General features: G+C 47.4%; 1 protein-coding gene and 1 long non-coding RNA gene across 2 annotated transcripts in view; one reads left to right on the forward strand and one right to left on the reverse strand.

Moving 5' to 3' along the window:
* PPP2R1A (protein phosphatase 2 scaffold subunit Aalpha) overlaps positions 1 to 26,976 on the forward strand; it is a 39,822-nt gene extending 12,846 nt beyond the window's left edge. The window contains exons 2-15 of the mRNA XM_001496260.6: positions 2,212 to 2,302; positions 5,576 to 5,676; positions 10,018 to 10,250; positions 11,297 to 11,444; positions 11,563 to 11,718; positions 14,814 to 14,928; positions 15,037 to 15,107; positions 15,575 to 15,709; positions 21,346 to 21,519; positions 21,851 to 21,911; positions 22,657 to 22,811; positions 23,825 to 23,967; positions 26,274 to 26,365; positions 26,523 to 26,976. Of these exons, the coding sequence (XP_001496310.4) occupies positions 2,212 to 2,302; positions 5,576 to 5,676; positions 10,018 to 10,250; positions 11,297 to 11,444; positions 11,563 to 11,718; positions 14,814 to 14,928; positions 15,037 to 15,107; positions 15,575 to 15,709; positions 21,346 to 21,519; positions 21,851 to 21,911; positions 22,657 to 22,811; positions 23,825 to 23,967; positions 26,274 to 26,365; positions 26,523 to 26,539 (1,692 nt within the window). The 3' untranslated portion in view covers positions 26,540 to 26,976. The remainder of the gene's footprint in view (positions 1 to 2,211; positions 2,303 to 5,575; positions 5,677 to 10,017; positions 10,251 to 11,296; positions 11,445 to 11,562; positions 11,719 to 14,813; positions 14,929 to 15,036; positions 15,108 to 15,574; positions 15,710 to 21,345; positions 21,520 to 21,850; positions 21,912 to 22,656; positions 22,812 to 23,824; positions 23,968 to 26,273; positions 26,366 to 26,522) is intronic.
* On the reverse strand, positions 19,323 to 23,021 carry LOC138915961 (uncharacterized). Its single transcript, XR_011422513.1, has 3 exons — positions 22,862 to 23,021; positions 19,762 to 20,502; positions 19,323 to 19,430 (listed from the first exon to the last, which is right to left on the reverse strand). It is a non-coding gene; the product is annotated as an uncharacterized lncRNA (long non-coding RNA).
* Positions 26,977 to 27,325: the final 349 nt, after the last annotated feature.

The raw sequence follows: 27,325 nt of genomic DNA on the forward strand, positions 1-27,325 counted from the left end.
CTTGTGGAGGCATCACCCTGATCTTTTCCTCTGTCTTCATATGGTTTTCCCTTCTGTATGTCTCTGTGTCTTCTCCTTTTCTGTCTTTTATAAGGGTACTGTCATTGGATATAGGGCTGTGTAGAGAAAACTCGCTCTTCCTGTATTCCTTCTTTATTCTCACACTACTACCACTTTCAGCACTTCTGACACCAGATGTGTGGGTTTTTTCCCCCACACCAAGCAATACTCTGCGACACCACCTGGAAGTCCTATGATTCAGTTCAGTTCTAACTGTGGCTGGCGCAGACCCCACAGATTAAGGACTCAGTTCTGTGAGACTACCAGCAACTTCAGACGCACATCACAAGTACTAGGTCCCCTAGTTATCCACAGCTTATCCACAACTTCTGTCCAAATCGGAGGTTCCCTGACCCCACTCCTTGGATTCAGTTACTTGCCGGAACAGCTCACAGAGCTTGAGAAACACATTTACCAGTTTATTATATAATAAAGGGTGTGATAAAGGATAGCCAGCCCTGGTGGTCTAGTGGTTAAAATTCAGCACCACCGTGGACAGGTTCACTTCCCAGTCAGGGAACCTCACCACCCATCTATCGGTTGTCATACTGTGGCGGCTGCATGTGTCTGTGATCCTGAAAGCTATAAATGGTATTTCACATACCAGCAGGGTCACCTACAGTGAACAGGTTTCATCGGAGCTTCCAGAATCTGACATTAGAGAAGGACCTTACCATCCACTTTTGAAAAAATTGGCCATGAAAACACTATGAATAGCAGCAGAGCATTGTTTGATACAGCGCCAGAAGATGAGAGAATGGTACAAAACAACCAGGCAAGGTTCTGCTCTGCTGTGCACAGGGAGTGAGGGGTCAGAATCAACTTGACAGCACCACCAACAACAAATGATGAAGGATTCAGATGGATAGCCATGTGAAGAGATACATAGGGTGATATCTGGGAGAATGCCGAGCATGGGAACTTCTGTTCCCCTGAAGTTGGGTGCATCACCCTCCTGGTGTGTGGATGTCTTCACCAACCTGGAAGCTCCCCGAACCCCATACTTTGGGGATTTTTGTGGAGGCTTCCTCACATAGGCGTGATCAATCATTAACTTAATTTCCATCCCCCCTCCGGAGAGTGAGGGATGGGGCTGAAAGTGCCAAGCTTCTAATCTTGGCTTGCTCTTTCTGGTGGCCAGGAGCCCATCAAGAGTCACCTCATTAGAAAAAAGGACAGTGCTATCACCCAGAAAATTCCAAAGGATTTTGGAGCTTGGTGTCGGGGATGGGGTCAGAGACCAAATATTAAAACAAGATACTCCTAGTGTTCTTATCACTTAGAAAATTACAAGGGTTTAAGGAGCCCTGTACCAGGGACTAAGAGCAGAGACCAAAATATATATTTTCTATTTTTCCCAAGGACCCCCTTGAATTCAAGATAATCTCATCTTGAAATGCTTAATTAAATCTGCAAAGACCCTATTTTCACGTTCATGAGTACTGGGGTTAGCACTGGGACATAGTTCTTTGGGGTCACTATTTAACCCATTACACTAGTGGTATTGCTTCTGCTAACAGTACTCCTATTTTATTAGCAAGGTTGTAATGTTGCTTGTTCTGTTCTCCTTACTGTTAGCTGATAGTCCTGGGTTTCAGTCCCTGCTCCATGCCATCCAAGTGGTATGGCCCTTAGAAGGGACTTTAGCTCCCTGAGCCTGTTTCCTCCTCTATAGAACGGGTCCTATAACCCTCTGACATCAGGGTTGTCATGAGAGTTAAATGAGACGGTGCGTGAGTGCCTAACCTTGGACCTGGCATAGAATAGTGTGCTGTGAACGTGGCTGCCACTATCAGAATGTGAAGCGTAGCCTGTTAGATGGTGCGGAGTACAGGAGGGGCAAAAGCAGAGAGGAGGGTAGCGAGTGTTGGAGAGGCAGGCCGCAGTTTTAGACAGAGTGGACTTGGAAAGTGCTACTGAGTGGGTCTCGGCTCAGTTAAGACCCAGTGGATGCTTTTGCTGAGGCTGCCGCTACCATTGTAATTTAATGACTTGAGGTCAAGAGTTACTCGGTAGGTGTTTGCCGAGTTATTATTCAGCATCCTGACACATACTTAGCGAAGCTTCTAGGGGCTTGTCCAGATCTGTTGTACTCTGTTAACTGTGGACTTGCTAACGTTCTCCCCTCCTATTCTTCTTCTCTCTCATTAGCTTCGCCTCAACAGCATCAAGAAGCTGTCCACCATCGCCTTGGCCCTCGGGGTGGAAAGGACCCGCAGTGAGCTTCTGCCCTTCCTTACAGGTAACGAAGTGGTCTTCAAGGGCCCAAGTGGACTGGGGGACTATTGGGAGTGGTTCCTGTGAGATAAGAGAGAGGCCTCCTTGTGGATTTAACAGAATATTTGTAAGTGTCTGCCCTCTGCTAGGCACTGTGAGATGGGGGTAGGGTTTATTGAAAGGGGTCTGGAAGTATATAGACCCAAGTTTGAATTGGAGCTCCAGCAGTTAGAAGCTGGTGACTTTAGACAAGTTACTTATCTTCACTGTTGTGTATAGTTTTTAGGTATAAAATGGGGATAATTATCCACTTGGTGTAGTACTGATGTGAGCATTAAATAATCATAATAATAATTGCTAACACGTATTACATGCCTACCGTATAGTTGGCAATATTTCTTGTGAGGATTCAGTTCGTTCACATAGAGTCCTGAAAACAATGCCTGTGTTCAGTAAATGTATGTCAATATTGTTATCCGAGTTAATCTCTCAGCAGCTCCTTATAGTAGGTAAGACCACTGTCCCCATTTTATAGATGAGGCACAGAGAGGTGAAGTAATTTATTTGGTCATATAGTTAGGAGGTGGCCTGGAGGGGAGAAAGTCATGCTGGCTCCAAACTTGACAGCATTGGTTAATGACTAATTTCACAGATTTGGGGCCCTGACTGCCTGTGCTCAGATCCAAGCTGTACCATTTTCTAGCTGTGTGACCTTGGGCAGGGTATTTCACATTTGCCTCCCTCCGATTCTTCATGTGTGAAATGGGTGTGATAGTATAACCTGCTATGAAGATGAAATAAGATAACATGTAAAGTGCTCATATCAGTGCCCAGCATGTGGTGAGGGCTGCCTAGTGTTAGTGATTAGACTATTCCCAAGCACTCCTGTCTGAAGCTGTGTGCACAGCGCTTAGTACAATGTCTGCCACAGACTGGACCACTGATTAAGAGTAAATCCTCTGTTCCCATTATTCTTACTACAGCTTCATACTTTATACTCATTGAGAGTGCAGATAAAAGCTCAGAGTCACACCGTGCTGTGTCACTAATGAAACTCTTTCCTGTCTCATCCTCTCACTTGAACCTAGCTATGATCTTGGGGAGGAAAGAGGCAGAGGTTGTTACTCCTTACTCATCTGACACGGGGGAAATTGAGGCCTAAAGAGACTTGCAGGGACTTGCCCACAGTCACACAGCTGATGACTGAGGAGCACGGTCTGCCCCTGAACGCCACATGAGAAGTAGGTATCTACATAATGTGACGCTGAGCAGATGACCCCAAACCAAGTGGCTTCCATCGGTAATGTGTTAGACTTGAAAGCTTTCAAATGCTGAGACAGGGACAACCTCTGGGGCAAGGGATTGTGGCACAGCAGTGTAACGAAGTGTTTAAACAATTGGAAAGAAAATAAAGTTAAAGTGACCAGGGTTTAAAACCCAACTGTGCTGCCAACCTGCTTGACAGACCTGCGTGAGCCATTCCACCTTTTCTTACCTCAGTGCCCTTAACTGTAAAGGGGTGTAAGTATAGGACCTAATTCAGAGGGTTTTGGGAGGATTAAATGCTCCACACAGAGCCTGGTCCATAGAAAACTCTGCCTTCTGTTGGTAATTCTATAATGAGGTAGTGGAGAAGGCAGCCTGGGGAGGGAGATGGGCAGGAGTAAACAGCACATGGAGGCAGGATTGAACATGGTGATTTACCAGGATGAGGGATTCAAGGAGTGGCGCGGGGGCAGGAGGGTGATAGTGGGTTGGATTTTGCTGGTCTTGAATGCCAGGTGGCAGTCTATGTTTAATCCAGTAGATGAAGGCAGGGCAGCCATTGGAGATAGATGGTAGGGGGCAAGTAGGATGAGATGTAGAGAACTAAACCTGTGCACATGCAGAATTGTGTTGAGAGGGTGGAATGGGCAAAAGAACGGCAGAGGCAGGATGTCGACTTGGGAGACAGTGACGAAGAGCAGAGACCCTGGGGTTAGATCGCCTGGGTTCAGTTCTGGCCTTGGCATGCTTTATTTCCTCATCTGTAAAATGGGAACAATCCTATAATATGTATTAGGGCCATTATGAGGATTCAGAGAATTTAGTATGTAAGTGTTACCTTCGTTCTATTGTGGAGTCACATATAATATAGTATTAATAATCCAGATGAGAGGAACTGTGGGGACAGAGTAGTGTGGGAGCTGTAAGATTGAAGAGGAGCTAGTGATTCAGGTGAGAAATTTCTTTGAGCTGTTGCAGTCTCAAGGAACGTCAGGTTTTCTTTGCTTTGGGCTTCCATCCATTGCAAAATGTTCAAATAGCAAATGACAGATAGGCCGTGTCTTTCAGAAATGATGATACTGTTTTAGACAAGCAAAAAGTCTTCTCTGAGCTAATACATATAGAACCAGTATTATAAGGGGAAAATTACCACATGACATCCCTACTGTGTTAAAGAGACCAGTGTTGGTAATTTTTGGCCGTAATTTGTGAGACATCAAGTGGGTTCTAAGTTGAGTCATGTGTATGTCTGTAAAGGGCTGAAAAGTAGGCTGTCATTTAAAGACTCATGCTGAGGTAAATACTAAAGAAAGGTGTGCTCAGGTATCCCAGGTTTGCCCTAAACACACCTCATAGTTTTGTTGTGAAGACCTGAATGCAGGATCCCTGAGACAAGAGATTGGCCTGAGATCTGCCTTTCGTCATGACTTCTGACATTTGTTCAAGTTCAGGAAAGAGGAGGATTTTCCCTTTAAAAGATCTGGGTTCAGTTAAGCTAATTCACAGTACGTTTTAAAACATTCTTTTTAATAGGCCATTTGAAGGCATGATTAGATGTTCCATAAACATCTAATGCCCTCCCACTCTGTGCTGTCAGTCTGAAGATGGAGAACAAATCCAAGTTTCTATCTTCATGGAGCTTCCATTCCAGTTGGGGGGTTAGGTAGTGAGTGCTGAGGCCAGAAAGAGAGACGAAGTGGGAGTAATGGTAAGCGGTATTACAGCAGGCGGTCAGGGCAGGTCTTCCTGCGGGTGTGACCTGAATGTAATGGAGGTGCTGGCCATGTACGGGCACCACTTTACAGGTACAGGAATGGGCTCAGAGAAGCGGTCTCACTCCCCTAGTCCCACACCAAGCGAAGGGCAGAAGTAGGACTAGGGTGTTCTGTCATCCGACCTAAGCCTGTGCCTTGGTCTCTGTGCCAGCCCAGGTGGAGGGTGGGGAGACTGCAAGTGCTGACATTTTGGGTTACTGCGGGGCTGGGTTCAGACTTGTGGTGGGACTGTAACGCGGTCTGTCTTGGTCCCACAGACACCATCTACGATGAGGACGAGGTCCTCTTGGCCCTGGCGGAACAGCTGGGAACCTTCACCACTCTCGTGGGAGGCCCCGAGTACGTGCACTGCCTGCTGGTGAGTCTAGAAGGCAGGGAAGTCTCCGTTGTTGCCCTAGAGGGTCAGACCCATGCTCCTGCCAGCCAGGGGCAGGGAGGGGAGAGTGTAGGAGAAGCTGGGGTCACCTTCTCCGAACAGATGGGCCTTGGAAATTCACTTTAATCCAAGAAGTCACTAGGTGTATTTACTACAGCAATACTGAAAATGCACTTGTCTTCCTTACTGTTACCTGGGCACCTCCCTGCCCAGTGCCACGCTCCACCTGGCACTCTATATATAAGGCTTTGGGTTTGAAGTCAGGCTGTGTACTACTACTTATTTGCTGTGTGGCTTGTAAGAATTACTTACCCTCTGTGTGCCATACTTTCCTTATCTGTAAATGGAAGTCATTAAAATCTATCTTTATAATCAATTTAAGAAGCCCTTAGCCCAGTACTTGGCGTATAGTAAATACTAACAGCTGTTAGTTGCCATTATGTCATATGTTATGAGGTTATTTATGTCCACCCTTTGAGGTAAGGAGGGCTCCCTTTTTATAGAATGAGCTACCTGGAGCGCCGAGTGGTTGAGCATCTTGTCCAAGGTCGTAGGGCTAGTATGTGACAGAGCTGGGATTCCAGGTGTGTCTGTTTGACTCTCCCCCAACCCACTGCCTGTGTGTGTGACCTCATGCTGGGTGACTGCTGGGGACACAGAGATGGGTCAGATACTAACAATAATTACTGTTTGCGAGAAGAGAAGGGAGGACTCCTGTTTTCATTCATGGGGTACTCCAGTCCTGTGATCTGGGGAGAAGAGCCTTATAGGTTGCCCAAACCCTTTATTTTCACTGTTCCTGGAGCCCAGGGCCACTGCTGCCATCTGTTTCCCCCCGATAATTCTGTATTTCCTTGTTTCTAAAGACAAATTGTCATACTTGGGCATCTGCACTTGATAGTGTTTTATAATTATTGTCCTTTTAGTGATGTATAAAATAATGGTGTTTCTTACAACTGTTGGGATCTTGGATTTGAACAGTTATGGTAATTTGTTTGTTTTCTCCCAAACAGCATTAAGTCTAAGGAAATTTAATAATTGCCATTAAATTCTGGTATCTCAGCTTTCATTTGTGTGTATGTGTATAATTTGTTTGTACGTACACACAGAAAAGTGTATGTGAATCAGATTATTTCATACATTTTAAATAGAACAGGGCTGCTTAACATGAGGATCGTGATGAGGTCCATGAACCAGCCTGAAAGGGGTCCTTTGAACTCCATGGAACTATCTCCAGCCATGGCATTTGTCAGTTTTTCTGAGGAGAGAATTCACAGCTTTCAAGAGCAGAAAACACTGTTAAGAACCCCAGGGCTCGCGGACGGGGTGGGGACTCAGGCTTGCTGTGGAGACAGGACTGGAATCCACGGTCCTTCCCCAGCCAGGTCAGGGTCATCCCACAGAGCATTTTCAGTGAGGGAAACCTCAGTCATCCCACACTTCCTTTTAGGAAGCAGTCACATAAACCTCTGGGACTAGTGTCCACGATGTTCACATCAGCCAGCAGAAACATCCTGAAGCCCTCTAGGCTGGGCAATGCTGGGAACCCAGAAGTGAGTCAGAATAACTGGTGCTCACTCAGCACCCGCAGCATATGTTCCAAGTGCCTTTGGCACAGTAACCCATTGTGTCCCACAGTGATTCTTTGAGACGTGCTGGTTTTAGCCACAGTTCACAGATGAGGAAACTGAGGCACAAACTGGTTTAAATGAATTCCCTGAGCTGGGAAGAGGCAGAGCCAGGGTTTGAACCCAGACCCCTGACTCTTAACCACTACCACTCCTCTACTATCCTTAGAGGGCTCATGGTTGTTCCACAGGCTGATCAGAGCTGGAAAACAAGGAGGCCAGGGGCCCTTAGAACCCAGAGGAGGCACCTGGTCTTGATGGAATAGGGGAGCTGTCAAGGAAGGCCTTCTGAAAGAGGTGGCAGTTAACCTGGATTTTGACAAATTATGCGAAGTGGAAAATGGCTGTTGCGCAATTCATTCATTCCACAAACGTGAGCAAGGACTGTGGGCCTTGGAAACCTGGCGGTGTGTCAGACTCGATCGTTCTCTGCAGTGGTGAATTGGAATTACAGTCAGCCTTCTGTATCCACAGGTTCTGCATCTGCAGATTCAGACAACCGAGGATCAAACACCCTTGGATTGTGTACTTTACTTTGTTTATGATCTGCGGATGCAGCACCCTCAGTCTGTGGATATTGAGGGATGACTGTAATTTCACAGAGACCCATGTAGCTGCAGCACAAAGATTGTTTCTGTATCAGTAGCTCTTAACGCCTCACTAATGGTGGATCCTTTTGAGAATCTGACAAAAACTCTAAACCCTCTCATGAAAGTACAGATGATTTTAGGAGGTTCACACTTCTCCCCTTCCCCTGCATGGTCTCTGGGTTTGAGAACCCCCCTCTCTCTTCTTCAGAGAGGCCTCAGGGCAGGGGGTCTTCATTGTTCAAAAGCATCCCTTGGAGTCTCCTGAACGTGCGCCTTCCTGGGCCCCGCCCCAGAGAGTCTGATTCTTCAGGTGTGTGCTGGGAGAGGCCTCCTGGGTGATCCAGGCTGTGGGTGGTCTGGAGACCTCACTGCAAGAACCTCCCCCTGTAGTAATCCACTGGGGCAGAGACCCTTGGGCAACATAACTAGTGCTCAGCGTTGGTCCCCAGGCCTCTGTATGACAGATTACTGTAAGTTCCACTTAGAGTCACTTGGTAAATACTGATGAAGAGCCTCCTGTGTGCCAGCCCAGGTAGCAGGAAAACAAGAACCTGGTCCCTGCAGTAGCTCAGTGACTCCACACCTCTAACCACATCCCCGTGGGTCAATCCTGAACCTGAAACCCTATGGCAGAGGCCTCACACTGGCCAGCAAAGCGTTACATTGATTCTGAATCATTACCAACCTTTTGTAAATGAGATTTTTAAAAAATACTTCAATTTCTTTTTAATTACTTTTTTGTGGTAAAATATACATAAAATTTACCATTTTAACCATTTTTAGGAGTACAGTTCTCTGGCAGTAAGTACATTCACATTGTAGTGCACCCATCACCACCATTCATCTTCACAACTTTCTCGTCTCCCCAAACTGAAACCGTGCACGTTAACCACTGACTTCCCGTGCCCCCTCCCCCCAGCCTCTGACACCCACCCTTCTATTCTCTCTCTCTATGAATCTGGTTACCCAGGTCCCTCATATAAGGAGTCATATAGTATGTGGACCTTTGTGACTCTCTTATTTCACTGAGCATAATGTCCTCAGGGTTCATCCATGTTGCAGCATGTGTTAAACGAGATTTTTCACATATAAAAACCTGGCCCTTTTGGCTTCTTGTGGAAAGCCAGATTTGCTTTTACCAGCCATTCCCCATGGTGACAGTTGGTGGAGCTGGAAAGCAGCCATCCACCCTAGGCTACATGGCATAATCTCTCTCTCTTTCTCTTTTGTCCCCACCCCTCTCCTTTGCTCATTGCCTCCTTCTGTTACCTGCCTGTGGGCTGGTGGTATTTCCTTTATGATTTCTCTCTGCTTTTTATACCTGTCAAGCCAAGCTGGACTTCAGACTGCAGACCTCCACACCTTTATTTGAACAGATAGGATAAATTGAGTCTCCCTTCCTTAGGTGAGTGATTACTGAGTTCCTGCCCTGTGTTATGAGCTCTGCTGCGCTCTGGGGACTCAGTGGTGAGTCAGTCAAATGTCCCTGAAGGAACACTACCACTCCTGGCCTCACAGTAACAAACTAGTGAGCAGTCGCGAATCCCAGGATCCGCCAGTAATGTGCGTTCCTGGTGCATTGCCTGTGAGAAACCACAGCTGTACTTTTCAGCCCTTTGAGGGCTCTGGAGCCAGGTGGCCTGGTTTAGAGCCTGGCTTGTCACTGTTATTAGTTTGGGCGAATTGCTGAGCCTATGTGTGCCTCAGTTCCCCCTTTAAAATGAAGACAGTAAGAGGATCTGCTTCATAGGATTCAGTGGGTTAGAACCAGTGCTCCCTGGAGTTCTGCAGTGTAGTGGCCCTGCTTAGAACACATAGTAAGTAGATGTTCCAATCAATGTCAGTGATTGTTATTGCACTACTGACAGTTGTGGTCCTTTCCTCGGAAAGTAGCACGTATAATTTTAAGGTTCACGGACCCCTCTGGAGCTCCTTCAAGGACCTCTAAATGAAGTTCTTCCTTGTGGTTCTTTAGGGAAGGCACGCTGAATGAAGGCTGGATGGAGTGATCACAGAAGGTTTCTTGGAGGGGTTGTAGGGCGAGGCTCCAGGGCTTGGGGTGGTCAGGAGGGAGCTGTCGAGTGACCTCGTGCTCTGTGCCACAGCCACCCCTGGAGTCACTGGCCACAGTGGAGGAGACAGTGGTGCGGGACAAGGCAGTGGAGTCCTTGCGGGCCATCTCGCACGAGCACTCACCCTCCGACCTCGAGGCCCACTTCGTGCCGCTAGTGAAGCGGCTGGCGGGCGGCGACTGGTTCACCTCCCGTACCTCAGCCTGCGGCCTCTTCTCCGTCTGCTACCCCCGCGTGTCCAGTGCTGTCAAGGCGGAACTTCGACAGTGAGTCTGGCCTTTGACCCCTGAGAAATCCCAACCTCCCCGCTTAGTGTGGTCCCATTCTCTCAGGCCTCAGCCCCCTTTAGCTCTCCCTAGGGCCCAAAAACCCCTGAACGCTCCCAGACCCCACTCTTTCCCTCCCATTCCTCAGAGAGGTGGTGTCGCCCAGAGCTGGTCTGTGGACACGGCCACGTTAAATCCAGGTGCTGCCTCTTGCTCATTTAGGAAATGGGTTAATAACAATTCCTTCCTCCTGTTGGTGGTTGTGAGGATTTAAAAGAATTATCACATGCAAAGAGCTTAAAGCAGAATCTGGCACATAAAAGCACTCAACAAGTCATGTGTGTTGCCACCTTCGCCCTGCCCATGTCCAGAACCCTCTCATAGACCGTCTAGGTGCGGCCACCTTCTCTTCCACCCTCCTCCCCTTTGGCTTGATACCACAGGGAATGTCTTGTATGCAAGATTTGCCTTCCAAAAGAATGAGGAAAATGCTTCTGATGGGATTAAAATTTCCTATTAGTGTATCTTTCTTCCCCTCCCTCTGGACTTCATCCATTCACCAGCTCCACAGACTATTGAATAGGAAGCCTCAGCCCTCAGCTGTTACTCGTGCCCGAATACTGGTCTCCAGCTGCCCACACGTGCTTAAAGATCTGCGTTCACGTGCATCTCTAACTGGAGCAGTTGCTTCTGCAAAGTAAAACCTTTGAATGGTCCTGAACCAACATCTTAGCTAAGCAGTTTTATATGCTCATAATATACTCAGCACCTATCATTTGCTGTAGATCTATGTGCAGACAGGCTGCTGCATGTCTCACACACATTATCTCATTTAAACCTCACAACAACCCTGTGGGGTAGGTACTGTTATCATTTCCCTTATATAGGATAGGGAAGACTCAGAGAGGGATCATCACTTTCCCAAGGGCACCCAGGTGAGACCAGGACCCACGTGACTGCAGAGTCTGTGCTTGTTCCTCTCTGCTGCACTGCCTGCTGCCTTGGGATCCCAGAGTTTCTTCCTGAACCCCATCCCTTACCCCCAGGTACTTTCGGAACCTGTGCTCAGATGACACCCCTATGGTGCGGCGGGCCGCAGCCTCCAAGCTGGGGGAGTTCGCCAAGGTGCTGGAGCTGGACAACGTCAAGAGTGAGATCATCCCCATGTTCTCCAACCTGGCCTCTGACGAGCAGGTGGGTTCTGCTCTCTGTCTTTCACCGTCCTCACCCTCTGGTGGATCCTGCATCTGAAAGGGAATCTCAGAACTAACAGGGCTCTGCTGCCCTCTGCTTGCTCTGATCCTCTCCTCAGGACTCGGTGCGGCTGCTGGCTGTGGAGGCGTGCGTGAACATTGCCCAGCTCCTGCCCCAGGAGGATCTGGAGGCCCTAGTGATGCCCACCCTGCGCCAGGCTGCTGAGGACAAGTCGTGGCGTGTGCGATACATGGTGGCCGACAAGTTCACAGAGGTAGGTGAGGGACCATTGGCAGCGTCTCACAGATGGGGAAACTGAGACTGTCAGTGGGCCCACAGATAGAAGCTGGGGTTTTTAGTTAGGCTCAGTGGAATCATTGAGTGAGTGAGCGGTAAGACCTGTGTGATTATCGAGTTAGTTCTCATTTCACATGCTAACTCTGGTTGATTGATAGTGGCAGGTTGGTACTGTGTTGAGGATTTCGAGGCAGACTGTAGGTTCTGTGGGAGTGAGCACCACAGGAGCAGAGAAGGGTAGCATATGTGTGTTCCTGACCTCATTGGACTTTCTCTCCTTTCATAAAAGGGAAGATGTAGCCTGTATTAGTTTGTTAGGGCTGCCATTGCAAAGTTCTGCTGACTGGGTGGTACTTTATTTCCTTATCATTCTGGAGGCTAGAAGTCTAGAATCAAGGTGTCAGTAGAGGTGGTGTTTCTGAGACTTCTTTCCTTGGTTTGTACACAGCCATCTTTTCCCCCGTCTTCACATGGTCTTCGCTGTGTCCATGTCTGTATCCTAGTCTCCCTCTCTTGTAAGTCCTCCAGTTATTTTGGAGTAGGGCCCAGCCTAATGACCTTATTTCACCTTAATTCCCTCTTTAAAGGCCTTATCTTCAAATGAAGTCACATTCTGAGGTGCTGGGGGTTAGGACTTCAACATAGGAATTTGGAGAGGATTCAGATCAGCCCATAACACAGCCCACAAGTTTGACTGGTCAGACTGACCCCGCCAGGCAGGCAGGAGAGGGACAAGATCCCATGTCTCTGACTCCCAGGACAGTGCTCTTTCCATGGGGGATCCAAATTTGTTTATCCCACCAACATGTTTGTTGAGCACCAGCTCTTTGCTGGGCACTGGGGATATAGTGAATTCAGAACCTTTGAGGCCTTCCAGGCGCAGGCATCCTGTGGGGAAAGTCCATTGAGATAGAGGGAAATTTAATAATAAAGTGGTACAGATGCTGGAACTGACAGACAGATGTATGTGGGGCATAGAGGCCTCAAGGAGAGGAGGTGATGCTACAGCTGGTTCTAGAAGATGAGTGGGTGAGAGCTGGGACAGGAACTGTGGTCTGGCAGAAGGACAGCATTGCAAAGAATCCTGAGAGGCGAGAGCAAGCACAAGCAAGAACATTCACTGCTGACTCCTGGGGACCCTACGAGAGGGGAAGCTGGAGAGATGGGCAGGGTCTGATCAGAGAGGCCTTGGGTGCCACTCTGCCTTGTGGCTCCCTTTTCTTGTAATTATACTTATTTCCACTGGTGTTTGCTGGAAGGACTCAGAGCTTCTGGATGACATTTCCCAGGACCATCAGTTTTCCCTGTGAAAATGTTATTAGCACAGCATGGCTGTGTGGACGTGGATGTGCCTGGGAGGCCCAGCACCACGATTAAGGACAGTTCTTCCTGTCCTTGGCTCCTAGACAGCATGAACTGGGTCACACTGGCTTTTAGATAAAAGCTCAGTGAGGGCAAGTTTTAATTTAGACTATTAAAACAGTGCTTGGGGCACTGGCCTGGTGGCGAAGTGGTTAAGTTCACACACTCTGCCTCAGTGGCCTGTGGTTGTGGGTTTGGATGCCAGGCACAGACCTACATACCATTTGTCAAGCCATGCTGTTGTGGTGTCCCACATACAAAAAAATAGAGAAAGATAGGTACAGACGTTAGCTCAGGGACAGTAGTCTTCCTCAAGCAAAAAGAGGAAGATTGGCAACAGATGTTAGCTCAGGGCCAATCTTCCTCACCAAATAAGTAAATAAATAAATAACAGTGTTTGGTACACATTAGACAGTAAATATTTGTTATGTGAATAACATCATTTGCCCGGTTTAGCATTAGGCTTGTCGTGGCCTGTATGTATTTATTCCCTTCTTGGTAGTGAATTGCCCTGCTTCCTCCCAGGTCTTCAAGGATCAGCTCTGCAGCAGAAATGCACCTTTCCCTGCCTGGTGACATGGGGCAGGCAAGGCGTAGCATGGCCTCTTCCTCTTAATCTTTATGGTTTGATTTTATTTTATTTTTCTTTTGAGGAGTGTTAGCCCTGAGCAAACATCTGCTGCCAAGCTTCCTCTTTTTGCTAAGGAAGATTGGCCCTGAGCTAACATCTGTGCCTATCTTCTACTTTATATTTGGGATGCCTGCAACAGCATGGCTTGATAAGTGGTGTGTAGGTCCACGCCTGGGATCTGAACTGGCAAACCCTCGACCGCCGAAGTGAAACATGCAAACTTAATCACTATGCCGCTGGGCCAGCCCGTTTTATGGTTTTATTCTACGTACAAAAGTAATACATGCTCTGGTAACCAATCTTAAAAAATACGGAAGTATAAAAATCAAAAAGGAAGTGCCAGCATATCATTAGAATGCTTTTGGGTCAGGAAAACCCAAACACAAAAACAAAACCCAAGCCCAAATAGCCTGAGTCACAGGGAGATCTATTGTTATTTTTAGTGTGGACACCACCACTCTGTGGTAAGTACCATCATGGTCCATACCCTCGTGGTTCTCATTTTTTTTTTTTTTTTTTTTTTTTTAAAGATTTTATTTTTTCCTTTTTCTCCCCAAAGCCCCCCGGTACATAGTTGTGTATTCTTCGTTGTGGGTCCTTCTAGTTGTGGCATGTGGGACGCTGCCTCAGCGTGGTCTGACGAGCAGTGCCATGTCCGCGCCCAGGATTCGAACCAACGAAACACTGGGCCGCCTGCAGCGGAGCGCGCGTACTTAACCACTCGGCCACGGGGCCAGCCCCCTCGTGGTTCTCATTTTGCTTTTGGGGAAACAGGCTCAGAGATGTTAAAGTGATATATCCAAGGTCACACAGATGATAAATAAGAATAAGAATTTGAGCTGGGCAGTTGGACCCCAGACCCATGCTCGTGACTGCTGTGCTACCCAGCCCAACTTAGCACCCCCCTAGTGAGGAAACTGAGGCTCAGAGACCTGCCCAGGCACTGGATTAGATCTCAGCAGTGATTCCAAGGGCCATGCTCTTGCCCCTAATTCTGGTGCCTTTAACTTTGATTTTGGTCTCATTTACCCAGAACACCTGCCCGGCCCTCTCACTCCCCCGGCCTTCCCTCTCTGCAGCTCCAGAAAGCAGTGGGGCCTGAGATCACCAAGACGGACCTGGTTCCCGCCTTCCAGAACCTGATGAAAGACTGTGAGGCCGAGGTGAGGGCCGCAGCCTCCCACAAGGTCAAAGGTTGGTGCTGGCGACCAGAACACAGCAAGTGGGTGGGCCTCCGAGGGCTAGAGGCAGAACCAGGACATCAGATCTCACCTCCCCCTGCCTCCCTTCCCCTGCCCACAGAATTCTGTGAAAATCTGTCAGCTGACTGTCGGGAGAATGTAATCATGACCCAGATTTTGCCCTGCATCAAGGTAATGGGGAATTTGGCGGGAGGGTTAGGGCAGGTCTGAACCTACCAAGAAGAAGGGTGGATATTGGATTTTAGGGACTGCCGGATGCAAACTGAGTTCCCAGCCATCCAGGACCAGGCAGTCTTGGGTTTGAAGTTGCCCTGAGTGCAGGCAAAATATGAGCCCTGGAGCTGAGCTTGGAGGTGGGAGTGCTTCCCCCTAAAAGATCACTGAGTCCCCTCATCCACAGAGCTTTGGGATTGGGATGGCACTGCTGGGAGCAGGGGTCACTGAACTCTAAGCAGGCAGGACAGGTAAGGAGCTGCCATTTCCCTTGTATCCTAAACTGTCCCCTGCTCCAAGAGGAGGGGGAGGACAAAGACAAGCAGGCTATGTCCCGGGGCTTCTTAGGGGTTGGAGTCTGCTTGGCCACTTGCCGCTGTAGGGGTTTCCTTGACCCCATGACTCCCCTTCCTTCTCCTTCCCAGGAGCTGGTGTCGGATGCCAACCAACACGTCAAGTCAGCTCTGGCCTCCGTCATTATGGGCCTCTCTCCCATCCTGGGCAAAGACAACACCATTGAGCACCTCCTGCCCCTCTTCCTGGCTCAGCTAAAGGATGAGGTAAGGGCACTGGGAATGCTCTGAGCTCTAGGTTTGCAGAAGTGACAGGTGGGTCAGCTGCTTTCCCAAATTGGCCAGGAAGCTCCTAGAATCTCAGCAGACACCCTGATCTCTGATGAGTTGAATGTTTGTGGACACAATGGACTATGCATTCACTCGTTTCGTTTATTAGTCAGTTGTTTCACATGCCCTTACTCTGTGCTAGTCCTTTTCCTGGCTATTAGGGATACCAAAAAAAGAATAAGACGGTTTTGATCCTTAAAGACCTTCAGAGACTGGCAATGGCCAGAGACTGGCAATGGTGAGAGACAGATGGGCAATCTCATGAGTCCATGACCATGTAGGTACTGTTCTGTTTTCATGTGTTTTGGAGTTCAAGCTAAGATGCTACAAGAGAGGCCCCAGAGTACAGTGGCTTAGATAATTGTTTTTCTCTCATAACAGTCCGTAGGTGAGTGGGCCTACAGTGAGGGGTTAGCCCTGCTGACTTTAACACTCTCTGGGTCTGAGGTGGCCACTCTGATTTTCATCGCCTCCCAGCCAGCATGAAGGGAGAAAGTACCAGACAGCAGTAGCCCTAGTTCTCTTAAGAGCACGACTCAGAAGAGGGTACCCAGCAGTCTCTTCACACCCCACACACCCCATTGGCCAGAGCCAGTCACATCATCATAACCTGGCTGTTCAGTTGTCCTGGAGTACAGAGGATGAGGGAGTGTGCTAGGCGATGGCTGGAGAGGTCATCAGGTTACAGCCAGGAAAGGAGTTTGGACTCGAATCTGGGCGAGTGGAGGAGCTGGAACAGATCTGGATGTTAGAAAAGAGCCCTGAGGCCAATGACAAAGAAAGATCAAAGTGCAGTGGCCGAAAGAGGTGCAGGGAAACCAGACTTCAGGCTGCTGCAGGGGTCTGGGAGAAGTGGGTGAGGCTGAGAGATGTGGAAGGTTTTGAGAGGTGGAAGGAACCATGTTGGGGTGGGGGTAGTTTGCGGGCTCCCTGGTTTCTGCTTTGGTGGTAACTGGGCAGATGGTGACACCATTTGCTGGTGTGTGACCTGTTAGTGTAACTTCTGTGCTCCCCTAAACCTCAGTTTCTCTCTCTCCCTGCCCTCCCCTTACACACACACACACACACACACACACACACACACACACGAGTGTTCTAGGAAGTTAAAGGGAACATTTCAACAGAAAGCATTGCATCAGGTGTGAATCCTCTGCCTCTCCCCCAGAATATCACAGTGTTAAATTCTGCTATGGGGAGATATCTCTCAGCCCCATAATTACTAATCAGCATTTTCTTATACATAGAAAATGTTACACCTTTTTAAGAAAAGCTTAGTAATCTGACTTTTGATCATTTGTTTATATCAGTCCTTACAGGTTGAACCATCATTAATTTTCATAATGACTCAAATTTTATGACCTAAGTGCTTCTTCATACACACATTTTTTTATAAGCACGCTTTTTCTATCTGTAACTTGTTATAAATATAATTCTCATTTTCTTCTGAAGCTTAAATGGGGACACCTTGGCTTGTGGGAGCTCCTCAAATAGGCTTATATGTGCTTTCAACACCTCTCCAGAGTCAAGGAGAGCTTTTTGCTTTCTGGCATCAAGAAAGGATTCATATTCAGCTTGTGTGTGAAGGTGGTGAGCCCACACGTGCTAAAACGGTGCTGGGGCTGGAGCATTTTTCTGCTGTACTTTCACCTTCAGCAAGTGCTACACGGTAATCCTATCTCTACAGCCACAGTCTGTCCCAAGACAGCTTCTCTTGCAAAGAAGAAAAGAAGAGAAACATCATGGTTTTCCTGGTGTGAGATACTCATTGGCTTATGTCTGGAATTTTTATTTTAGATCTGTAAACTTTGTATTTTACTTTTGACTCTCACCAAGATTTACAAACCCTTTTCTTGGTGTACCTAAACAGAAATCTTTTTGAGTGGGTAAGGCATGTTCTTTGAGGCTTCTCTTCTCATGTGTTCAGGACGCTGAGGCTTATGCACCAGGGCTGGGAAGTGATCTCCCATGAGCCAGGCAAGGGCCAGTCCTGTCTTTGGAGAAATATGCAGGGTTTGGACAACCCAGGCTGGCTGAGTTAACCCTTCACTGCACACACTTGCTCAGTTGGTTCATTGATTCATTTCATTGCCTTTTATTTATTTATTTTTTTTATGACCAGGATAGTTTCAAAAAGAAAATAATTTCTTCTCTCCCCTTTCCCATCCCCAAGGGTAAATGGTGGTTTATGGGAGAGCCCTTATCTGAGAAGGGCTTTTCCTGTTATTCTCTGGCTGACACTCAGGCTCAGAATTGTACCTGACATTTTCGGATGCCCCTCAAGGATTGTTCTGTAGCTGTGATCCAGAGTTTCTCATCAAGGCTTTCTGAGATGGCAGGTGCTCTGTACCAGAGAATGGTTTGCAGCCTGGGAAGTAAGCCTACTGACAGAGGGAGGTTTAGTTTGACTTCTGTGCTGCTTCAGAGCCTGTATCCCAACAGGCAAAGTGATTTACTGGGCACTGAGTTCTCTTTCATCTCCTGAGGCGAGACCCCCTGTGTCTGTATGTGGGCATACACAGTATTTTCCCATCTTTAGAATTGTGTCTTGCTAACCTTCTTCTCCTTCAGCGAAAGGAAAGAGGCCCATTCACTGTTGGAAACATTTACACTCACAGTCATGGATATATGATATGTGCTAACTCCTTTAATTCTTTTTTTTTTTTTTGGTGAGGAAGATTGGCCCTGAGCTAACATCTGGTGCCAGTCTTCCTGTATTTGCTTGAAGATGATGGTCCCTGAGCTAACATCCGTGCCAGTGCTTCTCTACTTCATGTATGGGACGCCGCCACAGCATGGTTTGATGGGCAGTGTAGGTCCACGCTTAGGATCTGAACCCAAAAACCCTGGGCCACTGAAGCACAGCATGCAAACTTAACAACTACACCACTGGCCCAGCGCCTCCTTTAATTCTTCATCGTACTTGAGCTGAGTATGGAAGCAGTTCAGGAAGTCCATCAAAATGGTTTTATGTGCACTTCACATGGTTTTTGTACAAATTATGCCTCAATTCACTTAATTTTCAATTTATTCAAGAAAGAAAGCCTTCTCTTTATCATTGGGTATTACAGATGCATTTATTCCATGCTAAGGGAAGAGAGTGTATCTCCCTCCTCTTCCCCTCCCAGCCTCTATCTGACCACATCTTGGTCTGCCCAGTTTATTTGAATCTTCTTTTCATTCTAATGCAGCACTTTCATTACATTATCCAGTAGTAGATTCTGACACTTACACATACAAATTAATTCATTTTCCCAGACTGGGATTAAGGTGGTGGACATAGGGGCCAGCCCATGGTGCAGCAGTTAAGGTCATGCGCTCTGTTTCAGTGGCCCGGGGTTCACTGGCCCAGAACCTGGGCGTGAACCTACACACCGCTTATTAAGCCATGATGTGGCAGGCGTCCCACATATAGAGTAGAGGAAGATGGGCACAGATGTTAGCTCAGCGCCAGACTTCTTCAGCAAAAGGAGGAGGATTGGTGGTGCATGTTAGCTCAGGGATAATCTTCCTCAAAAAACAAAAACAAAAACAAAAACGGTGGCAGATATAGGCAGTTCCCACTCCAGAAATCTTTCTTTAGAGAAAGAAAAAATGGGTAAAAAGCTCTTATTTACCTTCATGACAATTGAGGCTTTTGTAAATACAGGATACAAGGTCCCTTTAAGAAAAGATAAGTAAGCTTAAAGTTGAAGCACGTATCAGTTTATGTAATTTATGTAAACAGTGTTTCACAAATATTTGAAGCAACTCTATGGTAGAAGATTTAAAGGAATGTACCAGAAAAGTGAAACTAACAAGTTGATTAGCACTGGGACAGTTCCTTCCCTCCCTGAGGATCCTTGGCTTTAGGAAGAAACGAATTAATACAGTGTAGGGGGATATTGTGTTGGTTCTGAGATTTCCTTAGCCATTAGGCTAGCAGGAAATTGGCTGTCTTCTGTTCCTAAAGGAGAATCTTACTATTTTTGATAAAGAAAAGAGGTACTCACATGCTTTTCACAAAGGAATTGTTGGGGCCTCCTGGGAAATTTCACTTTGGAGGTACCAGCCGAGGCTGTCTTCTTCTCCTAGCGATTGCCATTACTGTTCTTCATTGCTTGTTGTGTCTGGGTCCCACAGCCATGCTCAGTTTCCATGATTTGCTAGAACAACCCTCAGAACTCAGAAAAGCTGTTATAATCATGCTGTTGATTACAGTGAAAGAATACAGATTAAAATCAGCACAGGAAAAAGGTGCATCGCAGAGAGACCAGGTGCGAGTTTCCAATTATCTTCTCCCAGTAGAGTTATGCGTACAGCACTCATCGTCCCAGCAAAGATGTGTGACAGCGCCTGTGGAGTTCGCCAACAAGGAAGCTTACATAGCCTTGGCTTCTAGGGATTTTCTTGGGAATTGGTCACAGAGGCATGGAGGTGCCCCACCTGCATGGCTGACCTAAGTTACTCTGTCTCCACCCCTTCCAGAGGTCAAATTGTTGCAACACGCTCCAAGGCCTCCCCCATAAGTCACTTTCTTAGGGTAGACTATCTGGCGTGGCCAAAGGCCCCCGGGTCAACCAGGACACTTTTATCAGGCAGGCTATTCCAGGGGCTTAGAGGTCATCTGGGAGCCAATCAAGGGCCAGTCCTTTCTTTGGAATGTCGCAAATCTGCTGAGTTAACCCTTTACTGCACACTTACTTACTTGGTTCATTGATTCATTTCATGCTTGCTCCTTCATCCCACAGCTCCTGGAAGGTGACGTAGAAAGAGTTAACTGGCAGTGTTTGCCATCCAGGAACATGTGCTGTAGGACAAGGATCTAGTAGGCCTTCTGTTTTGATTAACAAGAACTAATTCTGCTTATGTATATTTGCATACAAGTTGCTTTACATGTCTTAAGTTAATGGGGTACATGTATATGTCTGTAAATCATAATTCCTAATATCGGTAGTCAACAAGCAGTTCAAAAATATTTTTTATTCCTTCGTCCTTTCAGCAGAAATATATTGAGCACCTACTGTGGGCCAGAGACTACTGGGTACTGGAGACATAGGAATGAGACTTGCTCCTTGGAGAGCTCAAAAACTTAGCAGAGAGAATAAAGTAATAGAAATGCTAGTAATAATAAGCCCTCACACGTCAAGCCCCTCATGGATCAGACACTGACAGGCACCTTGGTAGCTTCAGCCACCCTTTGAGGCTACATAGAAGTTCTCCTGTCACAGATTGATATCCAAAAAGGTTAAGTTCCAAGGGCTCCCAGCTCATAAATAGTAGAGTGGGATTGTTATCATCTGTTCTTTCCAGGATACCATATATTTGCATTGTGATTCCTACAGATTTTTCAAAATAGCTAAACATTTCTTGTGCTGCTATTATGAGATTTAAAAAGCTGCTTCACTTAATTATCCATGTTCCTTGGCTTTGAGTGTGCTTTTAATGCATCCCCAACGCCAGGAGCTGGGCCGGGCAGTAGTAGGCCCTCAGGAGATGTTTGTTATATAAAGTTGATGTGGTCCAGCTCTTTTTCACCCTGTGCTGGGGTTGCTGGTGCAGTGCATTTCCTCAGAACCCTCCTGTCCTCTCCTCAGTGCCCAGAAGTGCGGCTGAACATCATCTCCAACCTGGACTGTGTAAATGAGGTGATCGGCATCCGGCAGCTGTCCCAGTCCCTGCTCCCCGCCATCGTGGAGCTGGCTGAGGATGCCAAGTGGAGAGTGCGGCTGGCCATCATTGAGTACATGCCCCTGCTGGCTGGACAGCTGGTGAGTAAGGAGGCCTAGAGGCCAGGCATACTGCCCCAGGGGAGGTACTCTCAGAGTCTAGTCATGGTGCAGTGGGTCCAGGGCTGTGATGGGGTAACTGGGAGCCTTAGGGACTCAGTGAAGGGTGTGAGGACTCTCTGGGGAGTTCAGAAGGGGCACAGGAAATAAGGCCTTGAAAGATGAACAGAATTCAGTTAGAAAGAGAAGGGGAAGGAGCTTAAAGGTGGAAGTGAGAAGTCTGTGTCTGTTTGGGTGGGTGTGGATTCCCTGGGGGTGTTGCTGGAACCTCAACTCAGTCTCCCTTGATCCCATACCTCCTTTTGTCCCACAGGGGGTAGAGTTCTTTGATGAGAAACTCAACTCCTTGTGCATGGCCTGGCTCGTGGATCACGGTGAGTGCCTCCAGTAGGATGGAGGAGGATATTGGGGCTCCAGGAAGGATGGAAGGCGGATTGGCTGGGGCCAGTGGGGAGAGTGTAAAGGAGGCTGGAGTCACTCTCCCATGCTGTCAGATGCTCACCTGGACCAATTCACTTGGTTTTTAGAATCCTGGAGAAGTGCAGGGTAGGGGGAGGACGTAAGAGATCACCCAGGAGCTGCCTGGTAATGGGACAGATTCAAGGGCCAACAAGCAGACAGCCCTGGGTTTTGAATCCTCCCTCCTGACTGTTGAAGTTTAAGCAGGTCAATTACTGTCTTTCACCCACGCTCATTCTGTGAAACATGGGACTTTTCATCCCAGTCTTTCAGAGCCATTGTGAGAATTGCTCATTGTTTTCACTAAGAGTGGTGAAAATAAAACATTTGTCTATATTAGGCATTGTTCTAAGTACTAAGTACTAAATAATTTGCTGGGGCAAATCACTTCTTGTAGCCTCAGTTTGCCCATCAGAAAGTGAGGCCAATAGTGGAACCTGTGTCTTGGAGCTATTGAGAAGATACTACGTGTAAAGAAAACCCTACATTTGGCGTGTAGTAATCGCTTTCTTCCTCTGGGAGTTTATGGATTCACCTGTGGCCTGGTACCTGGGGGCTGCTCAGTAGGCAGCAGTGAGTGTGACTGTCCCTTCCCTCCCATGTCAGTCCTCAGTCCTTCACCTTCTGAATCACCACTCTCTCACCCTCGTCCTTCTGCAGTATATGCTATCCGTGAGGCGGCCACCAGCAACCTGAAAAAGCTGGTGGAGAAGTTTGGCAAGGAGTGGGCCCATGCCACCATCATCCCTAAGGTCTTGGCCATGTCTGGGGACCCCAACTACCTGCACCGCATGACTACACTCTTCTGCATCAATGTGAGTACCTCCACCCCCCCACCAGCCTGTTTCTGGGGAACTGAGAGTACCTGGGAGAAGAGATGGTGGAGGATCCTCAAGGGAGACACCTGGCTTGAGAGTGGGGACGTGGTGGGACTCTTAGGTCACAGGGATGAGTCCCTGGGAAACGGCAGGCCAGACAGTGGGGCTCCCCGAGTCAGAGTCACAGGGCCTCTGGGCGGTAGGGACCTGCATGGTAGGAGACCCACGACTCGTGAGACTGGGACTTTTGGAACAGTGATTGCCAAATCTTTCTGAGCACCCCTCTCCTTCCCCATGAAATACATTGATTTGTGATATATTCATTTATCATATAATGGTTAAATGTGCAAGCTCTAGAATCAGACCTGGTTTTTAATTCTAGATCTGCCATATATTAGCTCTAGACTTTGAGAAAATGAACTAATAACGGCTTAGTGCTTTAGTTTTCTCACCTGTAAAGGATTCATACTGGTAATCACAGTACCTAACTCTTCAGGTTCTGAAGGTTAATCTGGTTATACATGCAAAGGACTTAGAATACTTAGTTGTGTATAGGAAGTGCTCATTTCTATTCTTTTAAATAAACCATACACATAACTAGAAATTAGAGGTTAACATTTAAAAGCAACTATAACTTAAGTGTTCTGATCATTTCTTCCCTTGCTCACTTTGGAGACTGCTGCACTAAGGCGGGGTTCCTGGGGGTTAGGAATTAAGACCCATCCCCAGGGGATGAAGAGATATCTGAGGACAGGGAAATGGACTGGGACATTCTGGCTGGGAGTTTCCAGGGCAGGAGACAGTGGTGTTAGGAGGGTGTTAGGGGAGATAGGAACTTTAGGAGAGTAAATTTGCCCCAGGGTGTGTGAACCTGGGCTCAGAGTCCCATATATTGATCAGCTTCATCCTCAGACTTGATGATCACCGAGGTGGCCTGGTCAGAGGAAGGGGAAATGGGAATTAGCTGTGAACTTTGGATAATCATCCCTTTGCCACTCGCTGACCCCCAGGTGCTATCTGAGGTTTGTGGGCAGGACATCACCACCAAGCACATGCTGCCCACGGTCCTGCGTATGGCTGGGGACCCCGTTGCCAACGTCCGCTTCAACGTGGCCAAGTCCCTCCAGAAGATAGGACCCATCCTGGACAACAGGTAAGGGCTGGACCTTCCCTTACACAGCAGTGAGGCTGTTCTGGGCATCTTGATCTTTGAGCTTTGAAGATAGAGCCTAAAGTTTGAGTCCCAGCACTGCTGTTCCCCTGCTATGTGACTTTGGTCTGTCTCTTTCCCTTCCCAAGGTCTTAGTTTCCTCAAATGTAGAAGGAGAATTCACATGGACTACCTCACATAGTGGGAGGGGCTGAGAGGGTGGTAGTTCTTTGTATTAGCAACAGATCATTAGAAAATTAAAGTGACGTGTGTGTGTGAGATTTATAATTGTACCAAAAACATCAAATACCCAGGAATAAATTTAATGAAAGATATGTGATACCACTAGTGAAAACAATAAAATATTGCTTTGAGAAATTAAAGAAGACCTACATAATATTCATGAATGTGGTGATTCCCCAAATTCGTCTATATACTAAATGTATAATCTCAGTCCCTTAGCAGTTTCTTTAATGAAAAATTGGCACGAAAGTGCAAAGATCTGAAATAACCAAGGCAATCCTAAAGAAGAACAAAGTTGAAAGACTTAAATACCAAGACTTAACACAGTAATACTTGGTAAGACTTGCCAAGTAATTATCACAATAATTAGAAAATGAGGTGTTGGTACAACAATATTCAAATAGCTCATTAGAATAGAATCAAGGGCACGGAAGCAGACCTACGTGTGTATAACAGAGTGTGCCACTACAGTTTTGGGGGATGTAGGTATTTTCCATAAATGGCTGGGTCGGTTGGATATCCATATGGGCAAAAAACCTCTTACCTCAATGCATAAACAAATTAGAGATAACAGACCAGAATCAGAAAGATAAAAAAAAATAAAGATTCTAGAAGAAAATGTAGGAAAATATCTTCAAGACTTGTGGAAGGCACAGATTTATTAAACTGCTTACCAGAGGAAAAGATTCAGAAGTTGACCTTTGGTAAAATGGGAACATCATCAAAAGACAACATTTTGAGAGTAAAATGGCAAGGCACGATTAGGAGGAGTTATCTGCAGTACCTATTTCTGACAGAAGACTGACTCATCCAGAATACTTGCCTGCAAAGCAATAAGACAAAGCCCAAGAAAGAGATGGGCAAAAAAAGAGTCGAACGGGCACTTTCAAAAGGAGATCTCCAAATAGCCAGTAAGCATATGACAGTGTGCTCAACACGGTCAGCCATCAGGAAATGGGAGTGAAAACACACCCAGAAAGGCTAAACTTAAAAAAGGTCAAGGGTGCAAGTGTTGGTGAAGAATGTTTAGGCGTTGGTAGAGCAGCTGGAGTGCTCATACCTTGCAAGTGGGGGCGGGACTGGTAAATGGGTACAGTCACTCTGAAAACTGGTAGAATCTAGTGAAGCTAATTAGATGTGAGCCACACTTCCACTCCCGCGTGTATATCCAGCAGAAATGAATACTTATTTCTGTCAAAAGAATGTGGTAGCTTTATTCATATTAGCCATGAAATGGAAACAACCTAAATGCCCATCAGCAGTACAGTGGATGAGTTGTGATTTATTCATACAATGGGAGATTGTGTTCAGCAGTGAAAAAAGAATCCTGCTCTATGCAGTAACGTAGGCACCTCTCACAGACTTCTTGTCGACTGAGAAGCCAGACCCAAGAAAACATATCTGTGATTCCATTTATATCAAGTTCAAGAATAGATGAAAGAGATCTAGATGATAGAAGTGACAATAGTGGTTATATGGGGGAAGGGGAGCTGTCTGTCAACTTGAAGGGGACACATGAAGGCTGCACCTCTGATTTCTGTGTGCCAGTTCCAGGACCCAACTTCACACCTTTCGTTTCTCTCTGAAGTCAACCTTCATTTCCCAAACAGTTGACTTTCAGTGCAGACAGGTTTCCCTGGGCCCCTTACATGAGAGTGGATGCCTCCTCTCGGCTCCAGTTGAGCCAAGGATTTCCCCTTGGGCACGTCCCACTCTTCTGTTACTTATCATCAGGTTGGTCTTTGTCTTCTTCCTAGCCCAAGCTCTGTGTGGGCAACAATCAGGAGTGTTAGATTTACCACTGTGCTCACACCTGAAATGCAGCAGGCCTCAGTAAATGTGTTAAAGAAATGAAAGCCATCCATTTTCCAACCCTTGGAGACTTGTGGGTTTTATGATTCTGTGTCTTAGTTTGTTAGACTTCCAACTTTAAAAGTAATTATATCTCTGGCCTCAGAGACTTTGAATTCACATCTGTCTGTATCTGTGTACACCTCCTTACTTGGGAGCCCTCTGCCTGCCTTGTGCCCCCAGCCCAGCCTTGCTCACTCTTCCCCTTCTTCCAGCACACTCCAGAGTGAAGTCAAGCCCATCCTAGAGAAGCTGACCCAGGACCAGGATGTAGATGTCAAGTACTTTGCCCAGGAGGCTCTGACTGGTAAGGCATTCAAAACTCGGAGACCCCGGGGGAGAGTGGTCTGCAGGGACAGGCAGTAGGCCTGGGAGCAGCAGCTCCTGGGAGGGGCAGATGCAGGAGCGGTTGTGAGCAGAGGGCTAGCTGTGGTTCTGACTCCCACCTATTTCTGTTTCCTCAGTTCTGTCTCTCGCCTGATGCTGGAAGAGGAGCCAATGCCGGCCTCTGGTGTCCTTCCACCCCAATTCCCTCCCTCAGGGAGACAGTGGGGGGCCTTTGGCTGTCACTCCCTGTGCATGGTCTGACCCCATGCCCCTTCCCCCAGCACGGTTCTTTCTCTTCCCAGCCTGGGAATCCGACTTCTCACTGTCCACCTCCCAAGGGGCTGGGGGAGCACAAGGTGGGACAGGGCAGTGACCCTGGGAGGAAGGGGCCACTCCTGCCCACGTCGGGGGAGAGATGTGAGCGTCCCAGGTCACTGGCTCCTGCTGCTGTAATGGGGACCCCCTCCCCCATTGACTTCTCCACCTACCTTTCTCCCTTCTTCCCCCTCAGTGGTTTTTTGTGTCACTGTGCCATTTTTATTTTATTCCTTTTTTTTCCCCTTTTCACAGAGAAATAAAGGTCTAGAAATAGCTGGTCCTTTGGTGTTAGTCACTAGTATGGAGGAGGGGACACCACATCAGGGCCATGGTCTCTCTGCCCTCTCTGGGGAAGACCTAATTAGTGGGCTTGCCACACCCATGTGTCCCAAGAATGGGGAGGATTCTCTGGGGAGCACCAGGAGTGCAGCTAGCCTATGTGGTAGAGAGTCCACAGGGTGTCTCTGGCCAGCAGTCCTGTGTGCAGTTTAGTTTCGCAGATATTGACCGAGTATGCAGTGGGTAAGAGCAGGTGCCTTGGAGCCAGACTGCCTGGCTCCAGATCCCAGCTCCTACACTTAATAGCTGTGTCATCTTGAGTAGGTTACCAGGTCTCTCTGAA

The sequence above is a fragment of the Equus caballus genome, chromosome 10 (genome assembly GCF_041296265.1).
Source record: "Equus caballus isolate H_3958 breed thoroughbred chromosome 10, TB-T2T, whole genome shotgun sequence".
Classification (NCBI taxonomy): Eukaryota; Metazoa; Chordata; class Mammalia; order Perissodactyla; family Equidae; genus Equus; species Equus caballus.